This window comes from Oncorhynchus nerka, linkage group LG12, assembly GCF_034236695.1.
Source record: "Oncorhynchus nerka isolate Pitt River linkage group LG12, Oner_Uvic_2.0, whole genome shotgun sequence".
NCBI classification, from domain to species: domain Eukaryota; kingdom Metazoa; phylum Chordata; class Actinopteri; order Salmoniformes; family Salmonidae; genus Oncorhynchus; species Oncorhynchus nerka.
The window spans coordinates 76,768,558-76,790,092 of record NC_088407.1 but is presented as its reverse complement, the minus strand read 5'-3'; the positions used below and the strand labels follow the sequence as shown (position 1 = coordinate 76,790,092).

The window sequence follows — 21,535 nt, the reverse complement described above, 5'->3', positions numbered from 1 at the left end:
GACATCTGTGGCATTGTATTGGATGACAAAACTGCACATTTTAGAGTGGCCTTTTATTGTCCCCAGCACAAGGTGCACCTGTGTACTGATCATGCTGATTAATCAGCTTCTTAATCCATCCACCATACATGTGTGGCATATCATCTTGGCAAAGGAGAAATGCAGAACTTTTTGTGCATATGAAACATTAATTTATCTCAGCTCATGAAACATGGGACCAATGTGTTGTGTTTATATTTTTGTGGATATCAAAGTGGATATCAATATTTGCTCAAAGGCATTTTCAACATAATTTCTCCCAAAATACATTTTACTGACACAAAAAGATCCCACCATGTCGAACAAACAAATTGTCTGTTGGCATTTATAAAATTGAACCGGCATATCCTGTTTCCATCAGTCAGATCGTGACTTTTTTTTCCTCCATGCATTAGGTAATTAATCTGCATGAAATGCTTGTTACTTACACACACACACACACACACACTGAAATTTGAGGAGGTGAAGGCACTAGGATGAATCCTCTGAGGGGTGAGGCCAGGACGGGTAACATCAGCTAATCAGTGTGAGGCTGAGACGGAGAGAGCATTCGCCAGGCGGTCTACTTATAAACCAACTTCAGTGAGAGAACATCCTAAACCCTGACCTACTTCAGAACTTTAAGACTGTTTTCTCTCCTGGAAGCTTGGCACCGAGAAAAGATAAGATACAAGAAAAAAAAACAACCCAGCAACTTAACAGCCAGCCCACACAGGTGTTTATGTCGTCTCCCACAGTGGATTACATCAACACACACACACAAATATCTTGATTTCAACTGATTCATGTGCATTTCAGATGTCATTTGAAATATATCACATGCAGTCCATCGCATCATAATAAATTAGCAGTAGCAGTAGACATATAAATATAATTAATAGAACATATAGCCACAAATTGTCGAGCAGCTTTGCACCTTCTAGTCATTCTATTTCTATGAAAGTAGTCTGGGGACAGACAGTCTGTCAGCCACCGAGCTGAACAGCATCCTGTTCACTCGCTTGCACGCACAGACACCCTGAAGTAGCATCCTGTTAGTGTTTATCTCTTGAGAGGGAGAGGGGGGATGAGGACAACTCCAACCCCCTCCAGCCAGCTGGCTGTCTTCTCCTGGATCTGTCCCCGCTTTGCCTGCCTCATCTGGCCCAGTTCCCCCAGCAGGAAATCCTCTCTTTGCTGCAGCTTGACGATCAGTGAGGAGGCCTGGACTTGGACCATCACCGTGCCTGTCCCAGACACCTTGCCTGGCAGCACTGCCCCATCACAGGCTTGTGGGAGCACAGACCCTGGCCTACAAGGCTGGTGATGGTTTGGAAGTAGCTGTGGCCCCTGGAGACTTGGCCTGTAACTACAGCAACCAGATGTAGGAGTTGAAGTACAGGACTCAGCCAAGCCATGCAGCCTGAGAGCCACTCTCCTCTCAATCTCCTCCAACTCCTCAGCATCTTGAAGAACACTCTGCGCTTTTCTGTTCTGTTGGGACAGAAGAAGAAAGGAGGCATTGACAAACAGTTCAGTGCAATGAATTGCAGGATAACTCTGCCTCTTTCAGTATATCATCTGAGAAAATTACTTCCTACTAAAATGTTTTTATCTCTAAAACAAAATGACTGCTAGGCCCCAGCAGCATTTCATTTACACTGATGACTCTCATGGGGGAGGAGTGTGTGTGTGCTTGTGCATACGGCATTAGTGCATTCATGCGTGATAATGGGTGAGAATTTGGCAGACATTTTGATATTGCACCAGACACTTCCCACATTAGTGTAGAGAGAGAGAGCGAGAACGAGAGAGAAAAAGAGAAAGAGATTGAGAGGGAGGGAACGAGAGAGGATAATTAATGTAGCCTATATTATTAGGTGACCTAGATGTGCTGATTGTGAGGTTGGTAATAATTCCCAGCTGTATCAGTGTAATGATATGAATAAAATTGGAAGCTATGCAAGCCTAGAGTCTGGAGAGAAGCAATAAGCAAATAGGCTATATAGCATAATGAAATGTAATGCTGTACACAAAAGCACAGATTTAGGCATTCATATTCCAAATGAAAGAGCTCAATTCACAAGCCACTTCAATTGAGAAAATTATTCCAGAAACTGATTTCCCAAAGAGAGAAAGAGAGAGAAAGAGAGAGAAAGAGTGAAAAGGAGAGAGAGGAACAGGAGCACATATTGCCATCAGACCCACTCCCACTTGAACTGCATAATGCAAGTCCTCCAGAACATTGAAGTTCCCTCTTTTTGCTCTGACAAATTCTCTTTCTCAAAATGTCCTAAAACATTTCCTCTCCTCCTTCAGTCCAATGACCTGAAAGAACTGACGAGGTGAAAGCCAATCTAATGATGAGCTTCCACCTGTCCAGTCTTTTCCAATCATTGAAGACAGTAGAGGACGAGAGGACGGAATTTCATACAATTTATAAAGAGCCAAACATTGATTCCTTGCCAGTTGGTACTCACCTGCTGTGTGAGGGTGTGCATTACCTGTCTTGTGTATGTGTCATTCAGCCCTGTGTGCAGCCTCAGCAGCATGTTGTCCAGTTGTTCCAGACCCTCCTTGTCCTTGTAACCGTAGGGAAAGCACCTATTGACAACTTGGTGTACAGGTGACATGTTCTCCACAGTGTCCTCCTCTCTCAGGGCTGAGAGCTGGCTGTCCACAACACTATCCTACAGAGAGAGGGAGGGGGGAGAGAGGGAGGAAGGAGCGAGGAGAGAAGGAAAGAGAGGGTTGAGAAAGTGAGAAATAGAGAACCACTGTTCATAATGCATGATCCTGGGAAATTAATATCAAACCTCAAAAGTTTTGTTATTAAATTAAAGATGCAATATGTAACTTTTCGGGTAACCCAACCAAATTCACATAGAAATATGAGTAATAGATCTGTCATTCTCATTGAAAGCAAGTCTGAAAAGTGGTAGATCTGTTCTATGTGCATTATTTCTATGATTCCCGTTCTTAAGTTTAGTTTTTGCGTCTTTTACTTTCGGTATTGTACACCAGCTTCAAAACAGCTGAAAATACAATATTTTTTGTCAGGGAAAATATATTTCACAGCGGTTTAGATGGTACAATGATTCTCTACACTACACTTGCTTGTTTTGTTACATAAAACTGAAATTAGGCAAACTATTTGAATTTTAGCAACCAGGAAATGGCATGTAATAACAAAATTCTTTGATTTTCTCTGAGCTCCTCCCTTCTCTCTCTCCTTTCACTCTCTGCTCCTGAGTGGCGCAGCGGTCTAAGGCACTGCATCTCAGTGCTAGAGGCGTCACTACAGACCCTGGTTTGATTCCAGGCGTTATCACAACCGGCCGTGACACAATTGGCCCAGCGTTGTCCGGGTTAGGGTTTGGCCGGTGTAGGCCGTCATTGTAAATAAGAATTTGTTCTTAACAGACTTGCCAAGATAAATAAGGGTTAAAAAAAAAAATTTAAAATTAAAAGGAGCTTTTCTCAAGATCGGACTTCCTGTGTAATTGCAGCTCTCCTCCAATATTGATCCATGTGGGTCTAGTTCTAATCAACTGCCCAACAGCAGCCTCCCTCCTAGGAGAGAGGTCAGATAGAGTCCAGGCACATACATACTATAGGCATTGTCGCAAATTGTACCCTATGTGGCCCTGGTCAAAAGTAGTATGCTATATAGGGTTTCATTTGGGACGCAGGCCATGACTGTGGATAAACTCCATACAGGCTTATGGCAGACTCTACACTAACCCTCCAACAGACACCGATACATCATAGACCAGGTCCTGGAGCCTCCATACATTCAACACATACGCTGAACAAAATATAAAATGCAACATGTGAAGTGTTGGTCCCACGTTTCATGAGTTGAAATAAAATATTATCCATATACACAAAATGCTTATTTCGCAAAAATTGTGCACAAATTTGTTTACATCCCTGTTAGTGAGCATTTCGTCTTTGCCAAGATAATCCATCCACTTGACAGGTGTGGCATATCAAGAAGCTGATTGAACAGCAGGATCATTACACAGGTGCACCTTGTGCTAGGGAACCGCAGACCACGTGTAACCACGCCAGCCAAGGACTTCCACACCCGGCTTCTTCACCTGCGGGATCATCTGAGACCAGCCACCCGGACAGCTGATGAAACTGGATTTTCACAACCGAAGAATTTCTGCACCAACTGTCAGAAACAATCTCAGGGAAGCTCATCTGCATGTTCGTCCTTACCAGGGTCTTGACCTGACTGCAGTTCGGCGTCGTAACCGACTTCAGTGGACAAATGGTCACCTTCAATGGCCACTGGCACGAGGGATAAGTGTGCTTTTCACAGATGCATCCCGGTTTCAACTTTACCGGGCAGATGGCATTGTGTGGGCGAGCGGTTTACTGATGTCAACATTGTAAACAGAGTGCCCCACGGTGGCAGTGGGGTTATGGTATGGGCATGCATAAGCTATGGACAACAAACACTAATGCACGGCCCTATGTCACAAGGATCTGTAGACATTTTCTGGAAGCTGATAATGTCCCAGTTCTTCCACGGCCTGCACACTCACCTGAATTGTCACCCATGAGCCTTTTTGGGATGCTCTGGATTGACGTGTACAACAGCGTGTTCCAGTTCTCGCCAACATCCAGCAACTTCATACAATCATTGAAGAGGTGCGGGACAACGTTCCACAGGCTACAATCAATAGCCTGATCAACTACGCAAATGAGATGTGTCGTCCTGCATGAGGCAAATGGTGGTCACACCAGATACTGACTGGTTTTCTGATTCACGCCCTACCTTTAAAAAAAAAAAAAAGTATCTGTGACAAACAGATGCATATCTGTATTCCCAGTTGGGCTGTCCCTGACCAAAAAAGATCTTAGTCGACCAGGATTAATCTGTTCTTTCGACCAATCGATTGGTTGAAATGTTAAAATTGGTTTGATTCTGTATATAGACACATCCTATGTTTGAATCAAATCAACTATATGCACTGAGCTTGTCTGATGCTTAAAACCACACTGTTTGATTAAATCATTAAAAGAGACAAATGACTATTGGGAGTCAGTTCACAAATCGATTTGATTGTGCTGCCTGGCTCAGACTTTCTGCGTTGTGTTAAAAATAAAAACACAGTGGATGACTGTGTGCCGGGCTCCCATTGCCTCTCTGTCCTCCCTGCTGCAACATCCACCACAGAACATCAGTGTGTGTAGCGCTGTCCCTGTTGCTTGAGCTGCAACATAATTCAAGCCATTTCTGACTGAAAAGTTGTTACCGAAATAACTAATTTTTTGGGGAAAAACATTCCCTATTCCCTGAACCCTTGCTCTCTTCACATAAAACATGTGAGCATCGCATGCATGTGACCAATAGGGCCTGACCTATAGCCTATTATAATCACATCAATAAATTGGTTATAACTAACTTCGAACATAGTAATGTCGACAGCAAAATGGATGTGGAGGACGTGAAAAATACATTGGAAATGGGTGAATGTTTACTGGTTGCTCAGGAGGGAAAGGGGAAGTCAGATGTGTGGAAGACAAGTGACTTAGTTGTAGAAACTACTGGAGATTCAGATAAAGGAGGGTATAGGAACAAGCACTGCGTGAGTATAATGCGTACCAAACTGTTGCTGTTAGATTACAATATTATTTTTACTGACCATTTGGGACAGTGTGAACACTAAATAAATAAGTGTAACAGAGAGTCTGTTCTAACACCAAAAAATGTATATATATAAAGTCTTTATCACAGCTCCCTTTGTTATTTAATTTTAAAACTAAAATGCTTGATTGCATTTCACATCATTAATGTCTCGTATGCTGTGTGATGGCATGAACGAATGAATGATTGATTGATAGATACAGTAGCCTATATATATATTGAATTATAGGCCTAAATCAGTTACGGTATTAAGACTAAACAGGATTCGCTCTTAGGTCTACAGCTCGATGGTGGTTATACAAAGAACCTATACGAAGACTACTAATGATAATGACATTACTTATTATTATAATAATAATAACAACAATAATGAGATCAAGGAAAAGGGAAGGTTATTATAATAAATCTAATTTTTTTCTACAATTTGGAACAGTGTGAACAGTAAATAAATGAAATAATACCAGAGAGGCTGGTCTCACGAAAGAAAACGGGTAGTCTTTATTACAGCAAAGCAAAGATTAAAAACAGACCATCTGTGATATTGTTGCGTGAGGCTTGGTGCTCACAGAATCAGTAGGCTATTAAACACACACTCAAACAGGCAACAGAAGCAGCTTCTGTCTTATTTCTGTACATGCATATGGATGATTTATAAAGCCAGGCACATTTAGCAGTTAGGCTGTTGATTATAGACCTAATTAAGTTGGGGTTTCCTCTCTCCTCTTAGACAATAAGGCAAGGGCTGTTTTCTCATCTCCTAACTCTGCTGCTGCCTCCGCCACATTGTTCTCAACACCAATATGCTGGTTTGCTATGATGCACACAGCAACATGGTCTAGAAAAAGTCGCCAATAAAACAGCGTACTGATGTGTTTCAGAACCGTGGACAACGACCACTATCCAGCAAGGGAGAATAAACGTTTGTTAGAAAATCATTTGTTGCACCATTGTTCTTACATAATATAACCACATACAATTTCAGTAGCACGTCTTATACTGACGGACTGTGCCACCCCCACGGCTTCCACAATGGATCAGTCCACTCAGACAGGCGCCAATCAGACAGGTGTCAGGTACACCATGATTATTTATTTTTTGTTGCTATTGCTCAAGTAAAGAAATCTCAGTTGACCAACAGCCTACAGACCAAACAATCGACCAGTGAACTAAATGGGGTCAGTCGTAATTCCCAGTCATGTGAAATCCATAGATTAGGGCCTAATGATTTGATTTCAATTGACTGATTTCCTTATATGAACAGTAATTCAGCAAAATATTTGAAATTGTTGCGTTTATATTTTTTTATATTATAAACCAGGTACTACGGGTCCTGTATGCTGATAGGCTGAAACAGCATTCCAGCCATTTGTATGTCAGATAAAATATACCACTGCTATGATGGAAAAAATAATTGTTTATTGTTCAATTTATGTTGGTAACCAGTTTATAATTCCTCCTATAGGTCTCGAGAAATTCTGAAACGGATCATTAATTCACATTTGATCTACATCAAATCTTAAAAGTTATTCCCAGATATGTCCCCAAAAAATGTTATCCAATTTGTAAGTGATAAGGCAGTGAACAGCAAGACTAGCGAGTTAATAATTGGGACATATTACATTTCTCACAAAAGGCAACAAAGCTTTATTTTTTTATTTGAAATTAAATGGCTTTGAGGTGGATTAAAGTACTAGTTTAAATAATTTTCACATTAATGTAGTCGACTGGACTTCAATAATCAAAACCCTGGGAGTCCAACTGTGGGTTTCAAACATACTGATAGAAACACCATGAAAGGAAGCGGTTTCTGTTTTACTTTAGGGAAAACACTCAAAGGACTTCTGATAGGTTTATTTCTAATGAAACTGCACTTCATTTTGAACTTCTACAATCCTCAAATTCACTTCTCTGTGATCTGCATGCAGAGAGGGAATCAGAGCAGGATGCCAAAAACATCTCCTCTCCATGGAGGCTCTCTTAATAACTTCATGTCAATCTGAATCACACTCAGACAGAGATGAGAACTCAGAACGGTAGTGAATCATTCTGTCAGACACTGCAGAGGTAGTTCATGAGAGTGAGAAAGAGGATATGTAGTTCTGTAAATGTATGTACTTCTGTCCTTGAGCTGTTCTTGTCTATGTCATTCTGTATTATGTTTCATGTTTTGTGTTGGACCCCAGGAAGAGTAGTTGCTGCTTTTGCAACAGCTAATGGGATCCCAATAAAATACCAAAAGATACAGGTAGTACTAGTGGGAAAGAGCAGGTTAGAAGGAGGCTATTAGTTCCTTAATAATTGTGTTTCACTGTCTCTTACTGTCTCCATGTTGGTTTTGTTTAAATGCCATGCAAAACCTAGTCAATTACACTGTAGAGTAGACAGAACATATTTTACATTTCTGGTTAAAAGCAGTGCTGAGGCACTGAGAAGACAGAGGAAGCACTAGCCTTACCATCCAGCACCAGAAGAGTGGCTCCTGTCTCTTCCACTCCAGGTAGGCCTCCAACAGCTGACTGAGAGTCTGTAGACGCTCCACCTCCTGCAACACACAGACAGACAGGGGACATTCTTTTAACCCAGCCTGCCTCAACCACTGTCAAACACACACAGACAGGAGACATTTAGCTCATAATTAATGCTCTCAAAAATCTTCATTGGTTTAACCTGCCTGTCTTGTCTTCCTCAAAACATATGCATGTTTATTTGATTTCATCTGCTAGTGAGCTGAGCTCTATGGCCTACTTTAGTTTCTGCCAGGCATGTTTCCCTCTGAGTGTTACTCCATCTCCCCAGGTAGTTACTGCCTCTCCATTGTGTATTTTTCTTGTGTCGCTAATAATATATGACATTTAGGAGATGCTTTTATCCATAGCGACTTATAGTCATGCGTGTATACATTTTAAGTACAGGTGGTCCCGGGAATCAAACCCACTACCCTGGTGTTGCATGTGCTATTCTCTACCAACTAGCCTTACACGGTATACCGAAAACCTCTGTACTTTTTCACTACAAAAAAATGGTTCGATACTAGAATTTTTGTTACGTTTGGTACTTTTGTCAAATGTGTTTCACGTGATTGAGAGGATCAAGTCTGTCTGTCAGTGCAGCCCCTTTATAGTGTGAAGAGCAACGTTCCTGCTCCACTACCTCACCCATTGCTAGAGCTGTCTGGGCTGCATTAGCACCCCACTCATGATGCACAGAAGTTAACATGATTGAATACTAGAACACTTACAATGCAAGACGATACCGGCAGCTTCCAGCTTTAATTGTAGGGAAACTTCCCTTGCTAGCTTAGGCTACAGCTGAATTCACTACCCTAGTACTTTATTATGATCATATGCTGATTACATAATATATGCTGATTTCAAAGCTGATTGTCACCAAAAACGTTTTTAATTCACTTGGTCTCCCTCACCACCAAAAACTCATTCACTCCCTCGCCTTCTGTCTGGTTTCCACTAGGTTCCATAGCTAAAGTCAGATTCCATAGCCACTTTCTGCCTTGCAAATGACCTCAATCATTTCTTAAAGAGACTACACACTTTCAGAAAATAAGAGATTGCTTCTTCTATGCAAATGTTGTTGATCAGTACAATAAAATATTGAATACTATGCATTAGCTTGTATTGTGAATAGACCTAGGCTACATTTTGATTCACCCATTTATCCGTAAAAAAAAGGGATACCCCTTTTTTGTGGTATCCAATTAGTAGTTACAGTCTTGTCTCATCGATGCAACTTCCATACGGACTCGGGAGAGGCAAAGGTTGAGAGCCATGCGTCCTCCGAAACACGACCCTGCCAAGCCGCACTGCTACTTGACACACTGCTTGCTTAACCCGGAAGCCAGCTGCACCAATGTGTTGGAGGAAACATCGTACAACTGGCGACCGAAGTCAGATCGCAGGCGAAGGGCCCGCCGCAAGGAGTTGCTAGAGCGCGACGGGACAAGAAAATCCTGGACGGCCAAACTCTCCCCTAACCCGCAAGACACTGGGCCAATTGTGCGCCGCCTCATGGGTCTCTTGGTCACAGACGGCTGTGACACAGCCTGGGATCGAACGCTGGGCTGTAGTGATGCCTCAAGCACTGCAAAGCAGTGCCTTAGACCTCTGCTCCACTCTGGAGATTTACCCAGTTTATCAATATAGAGATTTATCATTCAAATACATGATTACCATAATGTTGTTTTGTATTTAGTCAAATTGTATGTATGATTGTATAATTGATTCAATTAATGCATACATGGCTGTCTCAAAGAAATATGCAATGATAATTGAATGCAAAAGATGCCCAACGACTGAAGAGCGGCAGGTAGCCTAGTGGTTAGAGCGTTGGGCCAGTACCCGAAAGGTTGCTTGATCTAATCCCCAAGCTGACAAGGTAAAAATCTGTAATTTTGCCCCTGAACAAGGCAGTTAATCCATTGTTCCTAGGCCATCATTGTAATTAAGAATTTGTTCTTGAATAAAAAGAGAGCAGTAGCTGAGTCTGTCTGGATCAATTGCCATTCTGTGACTTTGGCTAATCCACCTTTTTTTTGTGTGGTATCGAGTATCGTGATACTAAACCTGGTATCGAAATCAAAAATCTGGTATCGTGACAACACTACTACCAACTGAGCTACAGAGGACACCAGAGCTCCTTCACTGCCTCCCTGGCTGGCATTGGTACAAAGCACTGTTTCGGTCAAAGGCTAAGTAAAGGTACAGGATGATCCTCCCTGTGGAGCTTTCCAGCTATTAAAGAAACAAAGTAGTAGAGATCTCTCTCCCTCTCCCCCTCTCTGGCTTTGCACATCACTCACATCTCTCCCAGGAGGGCTGCACCAGGGCCTTTACTACTTATAGTGTCAAAACACACTCTGGGAGGCACAGGCTCTTTGGTCGTGTCTAGATTTTTCTTTCCCTCCCTTTTCAGAAAACAAGCACTCAAAAATAAATATTTCTCCTTGTCTCTCCCTTTCTCTCCTCGTGCCCTTCCTAGTACTGACTCCCACTGCAACAAACTGTGCCCTAAGAAACACCTGTTACATGGTGAGGATGTACCCCTTAAACCCTACTGCTTAAAAGATCTCTCACTTTAAGGAAAAGGCTTCTGTTCCTCAACCAACAGATTTCTAAAGCGTGGAGAGATACAGTGGAGGAAGGATATCCTTTTACCCACCAGCAATGTTCACAAGAACTCTTTACAAAGAGGAAATAGATATACTGTGCCTCTCCTTCCTCATCTGTGATCTGTGGTTTGTTATCTGTGGTTTGCCTGTGTCTGGTGATGGTAGCTGTGTTGAACATGATGGGGACAGGGGCAGGAGGACCGGTCACCTTTTTCAGGGCAGTTGAGCACATGCTGTGATGGTCATCAGAAGAGGGCTGGGAGGTGGACGTGGAGGGCATTGTGCTGGAGGAAAGGACCTAAGAAAATACGAGTCAGAGGCTATGGTGGTTATCCATTTCACCAGAACACACAGATTGAGAGACATTGGAACAAACCAGTATGATGATAATGATGTTCACACTCCATTGGTTGCATTATTGTGAAGTGTCTTTTGGGTTTTTAGAAAAGTGTTTTAAAAATTAGAAGTATTATTACGGTCCAGGTTGAATGACTTGCCTGGTGAAGGAGTCTAGCTCTTTCCTCTTGAATGGAGAGCAACCTCCGCCACTGGAACCTGAGTTTCCCATACTGCCATTGGAGTCTCCTGAGGAGCCCGTCTTCCTTCAGGCCTCCTTGGCCATCTACATCCCCAAGGGTGCCTCCCTCTCTGGGGCTACTCAGTGAGATCTGAGATAAATCAAATCAAATGTGATTTGTCACATGTGCCGAATACAACAGGTGTAGACCTTACAGTGAAATGCGTACTTACAAGCCCTTAACCACCAACGCAGTTAAGAAAAATAAGTGTTAACCTCTTGAAGCTAGGGGGAACTATTTTTATTTTTGGAAAAATAACGTTCCCAAAGTAAACGGCCTATTTCTCAGGACCAGATGCTAGAATATGCATATAACAGCTTAGGATAGAAAACTCTAAAGTTTCCAAAACTGTAAAAATATTGTCTGTGAGTATAACAGAACTGATATTGCAGGTGAAAGCCTGAGAAAATTCCAATCAGGAAGTGACTCTTATTTTGAAAGCTTTGTGTTCCTATGCATCCCTATTGACTATTGAAAGGGATATCAACCAGATTCCTTTTTCTATGGCTTCCCTAAGGTGTCTACAGACTTTAGACGTAGTTTCAGGCCTTTATTTTGAAGAATGAGCGTGAACGACCACATTACGTAAGTGGTCAGGTGGGGGCTCTCAGAGTGATTTTTGCGCAAAAGAGAGAGACGGCCATTGTTCCTCCCGGTCCTAGTGAAAAGCCAACTATCCCGGTTGATATATTATCGAATAGATATTTGAAAAACACCTTGAGGATTGATTATAAAAAAACGCTTGACATGTTTCTGTCGACATTATGGATATCATTTGGAATTTTTGTCTGTGTTGTCGTGACCGTGAACGCACCAAACTGACGGAGGTATTTGGATATAAAAAATATCTTTATGGAACAAAAGGAACATTTGCTGTCTAACTGGGAGTCTCGTGAGTGAAAACATCCGAAGATCATCAAAGGTAAACGGTTAATTTGATTGGTTTTCTGATTTTCGTGACCAAGCTTCCTGATAAGTGTACATAATGCTATGCTATCGATAAACTTACACAAACGCTTGTATTGCTTTTGCTGTAAAGCATAATTTCAAAATCTGAGATGACAGGGTGATTAACAAAAGGCTAAGCTATGTTTCGCTATATTTCATGAATATGAAAGACTTACAGAAAACGTTTGACCTCTGTCATTGCCAACAAAGGGTATATAACAAAGTATTGAGAAACTTTTGTAGGTGACCAAATACTTATTTTCCACCATAATTTGCAAATAAATTAATTAAAAATCATACAATGTGATTTTCTGGATTTTGTTTCTAATTTTGTCTGTCATAGTTGAAGTGTACCTATGATGAAAATTACAGGTCTCTCTCATCTTTTTAAGTGGGAGAACTTGCACAATTGGTGGCTGACTAAATACTTTTTTGCCCCACTGTATATGGACATAAATGATTATTTTTATCAAACATTTATTGTGGAACTGGGATTCCTGGGAGTGCATTCTGATGAAGAGCATCAAAGGTAAGTGAATATTTATAATGCTATTTCTGACTTCTGTGGACTCCACAACATGGCAGATATTTCTTTGGCTGGTTTGGGCTCTGAGCGCCGTACTCAGATTATGGCATGGTATGCTTTTTCCGTTAAAAAAAATTGAAATCTGACACAGCGGTTGCATTAAGGAGAAGTTAATCTAAAGTTCCATGTATAATAGTAGTATCTATTATCAATGTTTATTATGAGTAGTTCTGTAAATTGATGTGGCTCTCTGCAAAATCACGGCATGTTTTGGAACTACTGTACATAACACGCCAATGTAAAATAAGATTTTTGGATATAAATATGCACTATATCGAAGAAAAAAAACATACATTATTGTGTAACATGAAGTCCTATGAGTGTCATCTGATGAAGATCCTCAAAGGTTAGTGATTCATTTTATCTATATTTCTGCTTTTTGTGACTCCTCTCTTTGGCTGGAAAAATGGCTGTGTTTTTCTGTGACTTGGTGGTGACCTAACAATCGTTTGTGGAGCTTTCGCTGTAAAGCCTTTTTGAAATCAGACACTGTGGCTGGATTAACGAGAATGTTATCTTTAAAATGGTGCCTAATCCTTGCATGTTTGAGAAATTTGATTTATGAGATTTCTGTTTGAATTTGGCGCCCTGCAATTTCATTGGGTGTGTTCCCAGACAGGTTAAAGAGCAACCATAAAATAACAGTAGTGGGGGTACTGGTACAGAGTCAATGTGAGTGGGCACCGGTTAGTTGAGAGAATTATGTACATGTAGGTAGAGGTAAAATGACAACGCAAATAGTCCGGGTAACCACCAGCTGCTCAGGAGTCTTACGGCTTGGGGGTAGAAGCTGTTAAAAAGCCTCTTGGACCTAGACTTGGTACTCCGGTACCGCTTGCCGTGCAGTAGCAGAGAGAACAGTCTAAGACTAGGGTGGCTAGTCTTTGACAATTTTTTGGGCCTTCCTCTGACACTGCCTGGTATAGAGGTCCTGAATGGCAGGATACTTGACCCCAGTGATGTACTGGGCCGTACGCACTACCCTCTGTAGTGCCTTGCGGTCGGAGGCCAAGCAGTTGCCATACCAGGTGGTGATGCAACTCTCTCGATGGTTCAGCTGTGGAACTTTTTTTAGGATCTGAGGACCCATGCCAAATCTTTTCAGTCTCCTGAGGGGGAATAGGTGTTGTCGTGCCCTCTTCACGACTGTCTTGGTGTGTTTGGACCATAATTGTTTGTTGGTGATGTGGACACCAAAGAACTTGAAACTCTCGACCCGCTTCACTACAGCCCCATAGATGTTAAAGGGGGTCTGTTCGGCCTGCCTTTTCCTGACGTCCACGATCAGCTCCTTTGTCTTGATCACGTTGAGGGAGAGGTTGTTATCGTGGCACCACACAGCCAGGTATCTGACCTCCTCCCTATAGGCTGTCTCATCGTTGTTGGTGATCAGGCCTACAACTGTTGTGTCGTCAGCAAACTTAATGATGGTGTTGGAGTCGTGCTTGGCCATGCAGTCATGGGTGAACAGGGAGTACAGGAGGGGACTGAGCACGCACCCCTGAGGGGCCCCCATGTTGAGGATCAGCGTGGCAGATGTGTTGTTGCCTACCCTTACCATGTGATCCAGTTGCAGAGGTGTTTAGTCCCAGGCTCCTTAGATTAGTGATGAGCTTTGAGGGCAGGAGTGCCTTTACCTCACCCTCTGACAATCACGACCAAAGGCTTGAGTCTAGAGAGTAAAGGTTTGTCTGGAGGGCACTCCACAAGATAGATCCATCTCAACATCTCCAAAGTGGAGGGATCATAGGGTAATTACAAGGCATCTTTTTTCTCTTTAAATATTCATGGAATTTTGAATGATTTTCAGATTAGGGTGATTGGTGGGTTTTAAGTGTTTAAGACCAGAACGTAAGAGACTAATTATAATTTATTTATGAGAAAGGGGGAAATGTTTTTTGTTCTCTCATCTCCTTCCATTTACAGACATGGATTTCTATTGAGTCAGAAGCTCATCATCAGCAGAGCAACACTGCCACCTGCTAGACAAATATGGCACTGCCACTTCAAATCAGTGTAAAAACAAAAAGATTTTACTTTTGTTAATACGGGTGGATTTTATTCATACACAAAACATATTTTGCTGTAAGACTTGAAAAAGAATGTCACCGTGGGTGGGAGTGAGAGGATATCCAGCTCCAGGGATCTTGCTCTCAGCAGGGCCTCCAGCAGGCTCCCTGAAGACAACACCCACCCAAACGCCACCAGCAGCTCTCGGCTCCCAACTTCACTCCTGGGACGGAGCCCGGCAGTCGTCACAACAATCCAGCTGGCACCGTAACCACACTGCCAGAGTGCCTCTCTCACATGGCTGTCTGCAGAGACACAATCACAATGATTAATTGAAGACAAAGAGTGTGAAATGGACATAATAGCTACAATGGACACTATTCATTCAGCATACATACTCCTCCATAAATAATAATTACACTTACCCAAGTCTGAAAGTGTTGCGCAAGAACATTCCAGTAGCAGTGTTTTCAGAAGAACACTATGAAGGAGCTTCCAGAACTCCACCACCTGAAATACACATTCCAAGGTAAGCAACCACCTGATGACTAAAGGAGATAAACAAATATCCCTCCTGTCATATGATAGAGCTCTGGTCCAAGGACATGTGTCTATCAGCGCACTGAGTGCAGCCCCTTGATAGTGTGAAGAGCAAAGTACCTGCTCCACTTATGAGAGATGTGGACTCGAGTCACATGACTTGGACTCGAGTCTGACTCAAATATGATGACTTGCAACTCGACTTTAACACCAATGACTCGTGACTTGGACTTGAGCCTTATGACTCGACCTGACTTGATAAGCCCAAATATTAAAATTGATGTTATTAAAAAAAAAAAAATGTGCAGCTAATCAAATTGTGCCAGCTGAGAAAAAGTTGTGCGTGGCAGTCCAGAGGAACGTCGGCGGGTGAATTCAGGTGGAGCCCTTGGGAAGATGATACCCCAAATTATTATTTTCGGATATAAAGACGACGCTGTATCAACAAAAAATTGATTGCAACTTGCAAAAAGTGTGGGAAGAAATTAGACATTTGACAAAGAACGGTAAGTTGTGTATAGATGACAGCTATATATTTTATTACTTTACTGGTGTATCATGTAGGCTTCAAGTCCCTTGGTGTCCACAACAACAAACTAACATGGTCCAAGCACACCAAGACAGTCGTGAAGAGGACACATCACCAACAAACTAACATGGTTCAAGCACACCAAGACAGTCGTGAAGAGGGCACGACAAAACCGATTTCCCCTCAGGAGACTGAAAAGATTTGACATGGGTCCTCAGATCCTCAAAAGGTTCTACAGCTGCACCATCCTGACTGGTTGCATCACTGCCTGGTACGGCAACTGCTCGGCCTCCGGCCGTAAGGCACTACAGAGGGTAATGCGTACGGTCCAGTACACCACCGGGGCCAAGCTTCTTGCCATCCAGGACCTCTATAACAGGTGGTGTCAGAGGAAGGCCCTAAAAATTGTCAAAGACTCCAGCCACCCTAGTCATAGACTGTTCTCTCTGCAACCACACAGCAAGCGGTACTGGAGCGCCAAGTCTAGGTCCAAGAGGCTTCTAAACAGATTCTACCCCCAAGCCATAAGACTCCTGAACATATAATCAAATGGATACCCAGACTATTTGCATTGCCTGCCCCTTTTACCCTTTTACGCCGCAGCTACTCTCTGTTATTATCTATGCATAGTCACTTTTATAACTCTACCTACATGTACACCACCGGTCAAAAGTTTTAGAACACCTACTTATTCAAGGGTTTTTCTTTATTTTTAATATTTTCTACATTATAGAATAATCGTGAAGACTTCAAAACTATGAAGAAACACATGGAATCACGTAGTAACCAAAAAAAGTGTTAAACAAATCAAAAATATTTCATATTTGAGATTCTTCAATTAGCCACCCTTTGCCTTGATGACAGCTTTGCACACTCTTAGCATTCTCTCAACCAGCTTCATGAGGTAGTCACCTGGAATGCATTTCAATTAACAGTTATTTCCTTCTTAATGCGATTGAGCCAATCAGTTGTGTTGTGATAAGGTAAGGGGGGTATACAGAAGATAGCCCTATTTGGTAAAAGACCAAGTCCATATGATGGCAAGAACAGCTCAAATAAGCAAAGAGAAATTACAGTCCATCAGTACTTTAAGACATGAAGGTCAGTCAAAACGGAAAATTTAAAAAACTTAATGTTTCTTCAAGTGCAGTCGGAAAAACCATCAAGCGCTATGATGAAACTGGCTCTCATGAGGACCGCCACAGGAAAGGAAGAGACGGAGTTACCTCTGCTGCAGAGGATAAGATCATTAGAGTTACCAGCCTCAGAAATTGCAGCCCAAATAAATGCTTCACAGAGTTAAAGTAACACACATCTCAACATCAACTGTTCAGAGGAGACTGTGTGAATCAGGCCTTCATGGTCAAATTGCTGCAAAGAAACCACTACTAAAGGACACCAATACGAAGAAGAGACTTACTTGGGCCAAGAAACACAATCAATGGACATTAGACCGGTGGAAATTTGTCCTTTGTTCCTTTGAGTCCAAATTGGAGATTTTTGGTTCTAACCGCCGTGTCTTGTGGGTGAACAGATGATCTTCGCATGTGTATATCCCACCGTAAAGAGGAGGTTGTGTTTTGGTGTGGGGGTGTTAAGTTTACTATATAAATTTGACCATTTAAAAAAACAATCACACATAAAACTTGAAAAAGCCATACATGCACATGAATAAAATCATTGAGGATAACGCACAATAAAGTCTGGGACTTATTTCCATTGTGGTCCTCTTGAGACAAGATCGAACACAGTATGGCAGTGAAATAATAAAACAAAAACAGAGAAGAACATCTTTCTCGTCATTCCAGTTACATCATAGGGGTTATTCATATAGACACAGAAGACATCAAACATATTTTTACTTTATGTTTAAAGCTGTCCAGAGAGGACGTTGTTTTTATAGACAGAGGCAACTCATTCCACTCTGAGGCTCCAGTATACAGAAAGTACCTTTTCCAGCATTACTCCTGAACCTGTATAAGCACACATCAGCAACACCTGATCTGGTGCTGTGATTGTGTGCATCCCTAACACGAGGAAAGTAATCACTTAGATATCTGGGCGCAGGACTATAAATACTCCTGTAAACCAAACCTAGTCTAATCTGGGACACCCTAGCCTCAACAGGCAGCCAGTTTAGTTCCTGAAAGCAGCTCCAGTTTAGTTCCTGAAAGCAGAGTCCTCCTCCCGTGGACTCACCTTCAATACTACCCTGATCAGCTAATTCTGGGCTATCTGGAGCTTCCCCTTCATAAATTTAGATAAGCCCCCAAACCAGGAAGTACTAGCATAGTCAAAATGGCACTGAATGAGGGCAGTAGCTAGCACTTTCATGGAGTCCTTATCAAGCAGCTTGGACTTTCTAGCCAAAAACTTAGTCCTGGCATTAACCTTCCCTAGCACCTTATTGGCCATGCTCACACCTCCCAAGCTTGCTGGTGTCACTGTCTGTGATTTATTTAGAAGTCAAGGCACACATTCTGCAGCGATTCACCATCCCATCTGGTTTGGGCTTAGTGTGACTGTCATTTGTTTTTAAACAGGACAATGACCCAACATACATCAAGGCTGTGTAAGGGCTATTTGACCAAGAACGAGAGTGATGGAGTGCTGCATCAGATGACCTGGCCTCCACAATCCCCCAATTTCAACCAAATTGAGATGGTTTGGGATCGGTCGGACTGCAGAGTGAAGGAAAAGCAGCCAACAAGTGCTGAACATATGTGGGAACTCCTTCAAGACCGTTGGAAAAACATTTCAGGTGAAGCTGGTTGAGAAAATGCCAAGAGTGTGCTAAGCGGTCTTCTAGGCAAAGGGTGGCTACTTGAAGAATTTTGATTTGTTTAACACCTTTTTGGTTACTACATGATTGATTCCATGTGTTATTCCATAGTTTTGATGTCTTCACTATTATTATACAATGTAGAGAGTAGTAAAAATAAAGAAACATCTTTGAATGAGTAGGTGTTCTAAACCTTTTGACCGGTAGTGTACATATTACCTCAAATGCCTCGACTAACCAGTGCCCCGGCACATTGACTCCGTACCGGTACCCCATGTATATAGTCTCCACATTGACTCCGTACCGGTACCCCATGTATATAGTCTCACTATTGTTATTTTACTGCTGCTCTTTAACTACTTGTTACTTTTATTTCTTATACTTATCCGTATTTTTAAACTGCATTGTTGGTTAGGGGCTTATAAGTAAGCATTTCACTGTTAGGTCTACACCTGTTGTATGTGACAAATACAATTTGATTTGACAAAAGTGGTCCAGCACTAGCAACATCTGTACTTCGACGAGCTTCAAATGTATGCTGAATCCAGTCACTATACAGCTCAACAACTCACCACATCCTCTCCTTTGTTAAACTTAGCCCGTCTGAACGTTTCTGCACTTGGTACACACTCCAAACCTAGTGAATATAGAAGTTTACAAAGTGATTCAATCACTTCTTTCGCTTTGACACTCTTTTCACGTTGCATTTTCAACTTTGTGGACAAATCGATTCTTCAACTTGCCCGGTGACGCTAAAAACTTCCGGGTAGTACATTCGTCATAGGTTCACTTCCGTATTTGGGTACATCGACACGTCTGATTGGGTAGTAAATGTAATGGAATTGTACGACGTGTTTGTAAATTCACTCTGGAGTGCCAGAGTGCACTCGTAATATTCATGGCTTTGTTAGATTGTCAGTTTATAAATTCAGAGCATTTCGCTCTTGGAGTGTTCAGAGCGCACACTGGACGCTCTGGCCGAGGAGAATGGTTGATCCGAGCGTACTGACCTCAGAACGGCATTAAAGCGTTTATAGACGCCGGTCATATTCAACGAGTTTTGAGCGTTTGTAAATTCATCAGTTATCTTGTGCTCTGGCACACTCAGAAGAGAGTGCTCTGAAATTGGACTAGATAGCCAGAGTGAATGGAATGTATGATTGTACCCCTAATCAAAGCCGATAAACTACACTAAACAAAATATAAATGCAACATGTAAAGTGTTGGTACCCTGCTCAAATATTTTACATGCACAAAAGGCATATTTCTCTCAAATGTTGTGTGCACATTTGTTTACTTCCCTGTTAGTGAGCACTTCTCATTTGCCAAGAGAATCCATCCGCACATAAAGAAGCTGATTAAATAGCATGATCATTACACAGGTGCACCTTGTGCTGGGGACAAAAGGCCACAAAATGTGCAGTTTTGTCACACAACACAATGCCACAATCTCTCAAGTTGAGGGTACGTGCAATTGACATGCTGAATGCAGGAATGTCCACCAGAGTTATTGCAAGATAATTTAATGTTCTGAAACAAAGCTGAACATGTTACAGTTCTTACATGGCCTGCATACTCACCAGACATGTCCCCCATTGAGCATGCTTAGGATGCTCTGGATTGACGTGTATGACAGCGTGTTCCAGTTCCCGCCAAAATATCCAGCAAATTCGCACAGGCATTGTTGTTGTTGCCAACTCCTCAGTAAGGAAAGTATCTATTGGCTGTCCTAAAAGTCGCTAAATGACGTCATCATTTGCATAATTGGCCATGGTCATGTAATTGGGATGGATGCTGAAGGAGAGAGTACTAACTTTGTGGGAGACAAAAAAAGTGAGTAAAAAACACCTTAAATATGTTTAGAACGACAAATGAACTTTCTTCTGTCAATTTTTTTTTTTTTTTAAATGTCACAATTCCAACGCTCCTCCTTTATCCAGGCAAGGGGAAGGCAAGTGTCCCAAAAGAGACACTCTGGCAGAGCTAGATTTCATAGATGTGATATAACGGGGCTGAGTCACTGGCTTACTGGGGCTCTCTCATGCCGTCCCTGGGGGGGTGCGTCACCTGGGTGGGTTGATTCATGGCGTGGGTTGTGCCGTGGCGGAGATCTTGTGGGCTATACTCGGCCTTGTCTCAGGATGGTAAGTTGGTGGTTGAAGATATCCCTCTAGTGGTGTGGGGGCTGTGCTTTGGCAAAGTGGGTGGGGTTATATCCTTCCTGTTTGGCCCTGTCCGGGGGTGTCCTCGGATGGGGCCACAGTGTCTCCCTGACCCCTCCTGTCTCAGCCTCCAGTATTTATGCTGCATTGTTTATGTCGGGGGGCTGGGGTCAGTTTGTTATATCTGGAGTACTTCTCCTGTCCTATTCGGTGTCCTGTGTGATGATGCTCTCTCGGAGGACCTGAGAGGACCATGTCCCAGGACTACCTGACATGATGACTCCTTGCTGTCCCCAGTCCACCTGGCCATGCTGCTGCTCCAGTTTCAACTGTTCTGCCTTACTATTATTCAACCATGCTGGTCATTTATGAACATTTGAACATCTTGGACAACGTTCTTTTATAATCTCCACCCGGCACAGCCAGAAGAGGACTGGCCACCCCACATATGCTCTCTCTAATTCTCTCTTTCTCTCTCTCTCTCGGAGGACCTGAGCCCTAGGACCGTTCCCCAGTCCACCTTTTTTCCAGTTTCAAAATTCGACCATGCTGGTGAACATTTGAACATCTTGGTCAACTCTACCCGGCACAGCCTCCT

The 21,535-nt window shown here is 42.4% G+C and overlaps 1 protein-coding gene across 1 annotated transcript; it reads right to left on the bottom strand.

Annotated features, from left to right (window-relative positions):
* Positions 1–734: 734 nt before the first annotated feature.
* On the bottom strand, positions 735–19,547 carry tedc1 (tubulin epsilon and delta complex 1). Its single transcript, XM_029647844.2, has 8 exons — positions 19,348–19,547; positions 15,350–15,434; positions 15,024–15,229; positions 11,300–11,470; positions 11,011–11,100; positions 8,136–8,222; positions 2,523–2,708; positions 735–1,512 (listed from the first exon to the last, which is right to left on the bottom strand). The coding sequence occupies exons 1-8, from the start codon at positions 19,480–19,482 to the stop codon at positions 1,081–1,083; spliced, it is 1,392 nt and encodes a 463-aa protein (XP_029503704.2). The 5' UTR covers positions 19,483–19,547; the 3' UTR covers positions 735–1,080.
* Positions 19,548–21,535: the final 1,988 nt, after the last annotated feature.

Excerpts from the sequence above, each read along its gene's own strand:
- tedc1 (XM_029647844.2), bottom strand. The coding sequence starts at position 19,482 with ATGCAACGTGAAAAGAGTGTCAAAGCGAAAGAAGTGATTGAATCACTT. Across the intron at positions 11,471-15,023 it reads TCCTCTCACTCCCACCCACG|ATCTCACTGAGTAGCCCCAG; the intron begins GTGACATTCTTT and ends GATTTATCTCAG. Across the intron at positions 2,709-8,135 it reads CACTCTTCTGGTGCTGGATG|GATAGTGTTGTGGACAGCCA; the intron begins GTAAGGCTAGTG and ends CTCTCTCTGTAG.